Genomic DNA, 7,579 nt, shown 5'->3' on the forward strand with positions numbered 1-7,579 from the left:
GTTCTTGAGCTGGTTGGTAGTGAGTGTTGCAACCGAGGACAGACGGCGGTCCCATTCTGTGAGCTCGTGTGGCCAACCACAGAGTTGTTGTTGCTCCTAGACGATTCCACTTCACAATAATAGCACTTACAGTTGACCGGGGCAGCTCTAGCAGGGCAGAAATTTGACAAACTGACTTGTTGGAAGGGTGGGGTGGCATCCTATGACGGTTCCACGTTGAAAGTCACTGAGCTCTTCAGTAAGGCCATTCTACTGCCAATGTTTGTCTATGGAGATTGCATGGCGGTGTGCTCGATTTTTGTCAGCAACAGGTGTGGCTGAAATAGCCGAATCCACTAATTTGAAGGGGTGTCCACATACTTTTGTTTATGTAGTGTAGCTTGTAAGAGAAGACAACAAATGACATATGATATGTAGACCTGCAGGCAGTTCTAAATGTATACATCAGAAAATAACACACAATTCCATTACTGCAACATTTATTGACTCACACACTCCTTCACTCATTCTCACGAAAACACACACGCACATTTTAAAAGCAAGCTGCACCCAAGTATAGTACAATTGAAGAGTGGACATCACAAGATTGCCGAATGAAAAATACGCTATATGGGGTGTTAATGAGGAAGCTCCATGGTACAATGCAACATTAATTACAGTGTACACACAACCGTCACAGTCATTCTGTTGCAGGGATACCCACCTGCATGCTGTGCAAAAAAACAATCATGGTCCACAAGGACCTGATTTAACATAAGAGGTATATAATATATGCATGTTTTGGCAGTACAAAATAAAATACTCATCTGCAAAACTAACCCATCGTCATCATTGAATCTCAGTGTACATTTAGGAGGAGGCAGAGAGAGCATAGTGAGTCCAAGGAGACGCTCTGAGAAGGAGAGGGAGGAGGAGGAAGAGGAGGAAGAGGTAAACCAGCCGAGGAGGAGGAGGAAGCAGGAGGAGGAAGCAAGAGAAGGAAGCAGGAGGAGGTGGTTTAGCAGGAGGAAGATGTTAAGGAGTTCTGAGCTTCCTGACAGTTCTCGTAGACGTTGCGTAGCTTTCCGTTGCCACCAACAACAGACATCGGGTCTCAGATATAGAGTATATACAGTACATACAGTACTTCTGACGTCATCTAATATGTGATATACCAGGTAACATTCAACCCCTCCCTCTTCTCTCCTGTCTTCTTACAACATGGGAACTCTGACTGAGGAATGCTGGGTGGGAGTCAAGAGTAGAGGTTGGTGGAGGATGCTGGTGGTGTAGGTAAGTGTTGTGTGTGTGAAGCCTCATGCCTCTCCATCTTTATCAGATGGTGGTCTAGTCTGCAAGCAGGGCTGGGGCACCTGGGGGTAGGGACAAAGCCCAGGGGGGGTAGAGGTCCATTATCACCAGCACTTAGCCAAGGGCACCATCTGGGACGGTCTGATCCTTCGACTGGGACTGAAGATATCCTTCACCTCTGTCTCCAGCCTCACTCCGGGGACCTTGAAGACTGATACAGCTGAGAGAGCGGAGACGTAGAGGGGGTAGAGAGAGAGACAGATACAGAGGGAGGGAGAGAGAGAGAGAGAGAGAGAGAGAGAGAGAGAGAGAGAGACAGGCAAATTTTTCGGCTTCACATCGTTATAAAGTCAGGTGAAAAAGTTACTCGGCCACTTCACCAACCGCAACAAAAAGATAAACATCTCCCACACTGACTCCTGGAGAAGCCTCATAGGGCAGTTGGTCTGACAGATACCGTCATGGCAGCTTAGAACCCAAACCCACCACGCCCCCTTCCAGACTTACTGGCTACTAGCTGGGACGCGATCAAAGTTGGGTGTGGTCACAGTCCAGCTAGAGCCCCACCCCTAACAACTACAATGACTTCTCTTCTCAACACTTGCTGCTGCTCGCCACTGCTCAGTTATATTTGTGACACATTGTGTGAAGGTAAAAGGGCTACTCATTACTATGTAGTTGCTTCTAGGCCTTCTCACTTCTGCCCTGCCGAGACATGGCATCATTAAAATAAGTTTGTTCATCCTGGAGAGAAATTCTCTCCCACGCTCTTTCACTTCTTAGTCGCTCTCTTTTCTCAGTTGCGTCTCGCTCCGTATTCTCCTTCTCCGCTCTGTTCATTGATGTCTCTCCCCTACTGCTCTTCTCCTGTCTGGGATGCATGCAGAGTAGTAGCAGTAATGATGGCTCATTATCGAAAGAGCAGAGTGTGTGTTTTGTGTTGTGTGTGGTGTGTGTGTGTGTGTGTGTTGTGTGTGTGTGTGTGTGTGTGTGTGTTGTGTGTGTGTGTGTGTGGTGTGTGTGTGTGTGTGTGTGTGTGTGTGGTGTGTTGTGTGTGTGTGTGTGTGTGTGTGTGTGTGTGCTGTGTGTGTGTGTGTGTGTGGACGTGTTTAACTATACTTGTGGGGATAGTATACTGGGGACATTTTGCTGGTCCCCACAAGGTCAAATGCTATTTCTGGGGTTTGGGGTTAAGGTTAAAATTATTATTAGGGTTAGGGTTAGGAGTGTCAGACGTTGGCAGAGCTGGGTTTAGGGTTAGGAGTAAGGGTTCGGTTTAGCGTTAGGAAGCTAGGGTTAGGGTTAGAGCTAGGGTTAGGAGTAAGGTTAGGTTTAGCGTTGGAGCTAGGGTTAGGGTTAGGAGCTAGGGTTAGGAGTAAGGGTTAGGTTTAGCGTTAGGAGCTAGGGTTAGGGTTAGGAGCTAGGGTTAGGGTTAGTCTAGGGTTTAGGGATAGGAGCTAGAGTTAGGGCTAGGGTTAGGGTTAGAGCTAGGGTTAGGAGTAAGGTTAGGTTTGCGTTAGGAGCTAGGGTTAGGGTTAGGGCTAGAGGGTTTTTAGGGTAGGGTTAGGTTTTAGCGTTAGGAGCTAGGGTTAGGGTTAGGAGCTAGGGTTAGGGTTAGTAAGCTAGGTTAGGGATAGGAGCTAGACGTTAGGGCTAGGGTTAGGGTTAGAGGCTAGGGTTAGGAGTTTGGGTTAGGGTTAGGAGCTAGGGTTAGGAGTAAGGGTTAGGTTTAGCATTAGGAGCTAGGTTTAGGGTTAGGCGTAAGGGTTAGGTTTAGGGTTAGGTTAGGTTTTTGAGTAGAGTACGGTTAGGGGTAAGGAAAATAAGGATTTTGAATGGGACTGAAATTGATGTCCTCACAAGGTTAGCTGCGCAAGACTGTGTGTGTTGTGTGTGTGTGTGTGTGTGTGTGTGTGTGTGTGTGTGTGTGTGTGTGTGTGTGTGTGTGTGTGTGTGTGTGTGTGTGTGGTGTGTGGTGTGTGTGTGTGTGTGTGTGTGTGGTGTTGCTCCTGGGCGTGCATCTGCCAGCATGTGTGTGTAGGACACATTCAGCGGGAAGCCTACTGCTCGACCATATCAGACACTGTATCCTATTGGGCTTTGTTCCTATCTAATACATTCCTCCATTTCACTAATATCTATCCTAGTACTCCCTGTACTCTTCTTCTGTTCACTGAATATTATTTCTATGGCCTTGAAAAACACATCTATGTTTAAACCAAACCAGGCAGACTGTCAGCGTGATAGACAGACAGGTGGAGAGAGACTTCAAATGCAACTTTGCTTACTTATACATGCATTTTCCTGATATATATATATTTAGCCACCCGAGAGCTGTGGAGACAGTCTGATCTTTTCAAAGGAACCATCTGTGCTCACAGTAGGAAGCTCGTGTCTTTAATCATGCGTCGGATGGGTAGACTGTTTAAGTGACAAACTGCACTGGAGTTTAGTGCAACGGAGTGCCAATCTCTCTCACTGGGAGGGAGAAACAGAGAATATTGATGGGGGGAATCAGAGGAGGGAAATATATGCACATGAATACGCACGCACACGTACAAACACATGCTTAATCTCCCACATGTGTACACACACACACACACACACACACACACACACACAGACAGACAAACACACACACACCACATTACGCATCACGTGACTGTTGTTGCGGTGACAAAACACACATTCTTATTGCATAGATAGATTGATATGTTATGGGTTTTACTGAGGTGTAGTGACACACACCCACACATACACTCACTGTCTCGTAGCTGCATGATGGGGGGCGGTAGCGTGTTGAAATAGGGGTGCTGCAGTGCATCCTGGGCCGAGATGCGGTCTCGTGGGATGGTCATCAGAATCTGCTGGGCCAGGTCCTCTGTCTTATAGGGCAACTGGGACAGTCTGAGGGGGGAGCAGAGGGGACTATAAGAGATACACACACACACCACACACAGACGGACAACCCCCAATAGATACACATACTTTATGTATAATGATTTTACATCCATAACCATTAGACATATAACAACAACCCAGCCACACTTCTCAGTCATTTGCATTAATTCAAGTAAATTTTCCCTACTGGCGTGCATAGCTCTGTACCCCCCCCCCCCCCGCTTTGTGTGCCTCCTCGCTGTCCTACTGAAGCAACTTTTATCTCAAAATGTAATTATCTGCTATTTCTGTGTGTGTTTTTCTGACAGTGTCCATGTATTTAGAGAAAAGAGCGTTTGGTCCAACGGGGTCTAGTTAATTAAATCCATGGCTAGAACAAGAGAGAGAGGGGAGATGGGGGGGGGAGAGTTGGAGAGGGGATGGGTGGGGGAGGACCGACTCCCATTCATCCGTCTTGAAAAGACCTGCATTAAAAATCACACCATAACTCCCTGAGTCTCGCTCAAACCCGTTTTCCTTTTTCTCTCTCTAGTCTCTCTCTTCTCGCTCTCTCTCTCTCTCTCTCTCTCTCGCTCTCTCTCTCTGCCTCTCTCTCTCTCTCTCTGAGCTCTCTCTCTCTCTCTGAGCTCTCTCTCTCTCTGAGCCTCTCTCTCTCTGAGCCTCTCTCTGAGCCCCTCTCTCTCTCTCTCTCTCTCTCTTCTCGTGCTGTGCAGCAGGACTGACTTTGATGACCATGAGGACTCTCTCTTTCTTATCTCCCGTTCTCTCTCCTCTTTCTCTCCCTTCCTCACTGTCTCTCATTTAAATCCATTAGATCCATATTCCTGTAATGTGTTCCCTATTTCAGAGTGATTTTCTTCAGACAAGCTGCATTAGTGTGCTACAGACTGTTGAGTGGGTCTCATATTTGTTATGACAGCGAGTCAGAGACTACCCCAGACATCCTCTCTCTCCCATAACCCGACTGTGTGTGTGTGTGTGTGTGTGTGTGTTGTGGTGGTGTGTGTGTGGTGTGTGTGTGTGTGTGTCTGGCCCCCCTGTGGGCTGGTACAGGAGCAGAGCTGTGTTGGGTCAGATGTCATCATGTTGGGAGGAAGGGGGAGAAAGGGGGAGGTAGGCGGGAGGAGGGGGGAGACGCGCCTGGCCAGACAAAGAATCTCCTGTTACCACAGGGCTAACTGCCCACCTCTGGACCACCCTCACCTCCCCCTCCCCAGCCGGAGGCAATGGAATGGGCAAACACACACGGCTGTCCAAAACGGAGTAGTTCCATACCCTACACTATGTACACATGTATCCAAACTCTACCTCTACAGTCACTTATATGCTGGAGCGGAATACTATTTGTATCAAATGTTCACATTTGCAGGTTGCTGAGATACATTATACAAACATGCACAAGTTAACTAATCTGCAAGACATATTAAAACACATTCACATAGTTCTGACAGAACACTGAGCAAACTGATTTCACCGCACCTTTTCCAAACATTCCTGAATTGCTGGGGCTCACATGGTTGAAACCATTCTGTAGGAAGAGAACAGCACAAGCAGGTTAGTTAGGAAATGTTTGGCCTGCAACTATGGCTGCAAAGGCATGCAAGATGGAACAGTCAGCCCACASGACACTAAAAAACAAATATCTGTGTAAACTTACGGTAAAGTAGGCCTTGTTCTCTTTGATGATTAATGCTACAGCTATGGTATCCTGGCGGCCAGACTAAGTGAAACATGCTTTGGCACTACTGATCGCAATTTGTGGTTTCTGGGCCCTGGCGTAGAGTTTTAACGGTTGGATAGCCGGTGCTTTGGACAGCCCCGATGCTCCGTGATGAATTAATAGTCAACCGTGGAGATTAAACTGTTCGAAAATAAAAACACATTTTTTTTAACAGAAATGTATGCGCTCAGTCTCTCCTGCAGGGCGCAACGGAGCATAAACAAACACACATTTTTAGACAGGCATTCTCTATAGTACGGGCTAGCTATCACTTTCCCCTGGCCAGTCAGGTCACTGAAGGAATATTTTCCCAATATTTTCCCTCTTCCCTTCTTGGCCTCTCCCTGTTCTGTGCTGGCCACCCGCTCTGCCCTGCTGAAAGCTGCCCAGGCCTTTATCTATTGGTCCATTCAGCTCCCACATCTGGAGAGGCCCAGCGGTGCCAGCAGCAGTCAGGGGGCCAGGTAGGGAGCTAGCCAGGAGGGAGAGAGAGGGGAGAGGAGGAGATACCTAGGGTCATGCCCACACAAGGACACCAACATGGGTGTCCTAAAACACCAAAGTAACATTGCATGTGCACACGCCTGCACTCACCACACACACCACCCCCCCCACTGCTGTTTTCCCCTTATTCAGCTCATTCTCACCCCAACACAGCGGATTGGTACAATATGTGCGTGATATAGCTGTCAGACACAGAGGTTCCCAGTCCAGACTTCTTCATGCCCAGATTGCCGCTCCCCCCACCCACACAGACAAGGCAGAGAAAGCTGTCTGGCTCCCCCTCGGTGTGTGTGTTGTGCGTGCGTGTGCGTGTGTGGGGTCGTGTTTCTGTCTTTCTCCAGAGCATGTGAGCGGAGTTGAGCGGTTGAAATCCGGTCATGCTGGAGTTGGTGTTTTGCCACACACGACTCGGGCTCCTGTGCTTTCATACTGCTCAGCTAAAACCTGCTCGGGCTCACAGGGAGAAAACAAACTGACACGACCAAATTCGCATCATTCATTAACATCCCATTTAACCAACACCATTCTATTTTTTCGATGGACTACTGGACCTACCAATTGTTTTTTAAGTATTAACGAATTACAAACCATATGGATTTGAATGAAACTATTTTGAATAAACATGAAAAGAGTGAATGTAGAATGTCATATTAAACAGATTAATACACATCTAAATAGGTCAGAGACAGACAGGAAGCGTAAGAAGGAAGGAATGAATTACTCAGCCTATATTATTTCTATTATTCAATGCTATAGCCTACAAAGAAATACATTGTGAAGCATTTGTGAGTGGACACAATAGGCTAGTAGGGACATAAGGGCTCAGTATTTAAACCACATTTCATTGTTTTATTAAATCATATCTAATCTATATATTGTGCTGTGACTTAATTAGATATAAGATTCATATCTTATTATCGTTAGATTCTAGTATCTACGCCCACCCACGAGAAGTTTCTCATCAACATTATAGATATCACTCATACTGTAGGCAACGTACTGGTGAGGTTCCTACACAGTTCTCATGAATACATGGTAGTAATAACATCATCTGGTAACATTACTGAGGTCTATGTGCGAGTTATCTCACATCATTGTAATAGGTATAATCATCTACTGTACAGGTTACTGTGAGGGTTCTAGGTCCATTCAACTATTTATATA

At 46.7% G+C, this 7,579-nt stretch overlaps 1 protein-coding gene across 2 annotated transcripts in view; it reads right to left on the reverse strand.

Annotated features, from left to right (window-relative positions):
* Positions 1–462: 462 nt before the first annotated feature.
* Positions 463–7,579, reverse strand: part of cdk15 (cyclin-dependent kinase 15) — a 37,404-nt gene continuing 30,287 nt past the window's right edge. For both annotated transcript variants that reach the window (XM_023997691.2, XM_023997689.2), the window contains 3 exons: positions 5,671–5,719; positions 4,055–4,197; positions 463–1,510 (listed from right to left, as the gene is read on the reverse strand). In XM_023997691.2, the coding sequence (XP_023853459.1) occupies positions 1,395–1,510; positions 4,055–4,197; positions 5,671–5,719 (308 nt within the window). In that variant the 3' untranslated portion in view covers positions 463–1,394. The remainder of the gene's footprint in view (positions 1,511–4,054; positions 4,198–5,670; positions 5,720–7,579) is intronic.

Source organism: Salvelinus sp. IW2-2015, linkage group LG12 (genome assembly GCF_002910315.2).
Source record: "Salvelinus sp. IW2-2015 linkage group LG12, ASM291031v2, whole genome shotgun sequence".
NCBI classification, from domain to species: domain Eukaryota; kingdom Metazoa; phylum Chordata; class Actinopteri; order Salmoniformes; family Salmonidae; genus Salvelinus; species Salvelinus sp. IW2-2015.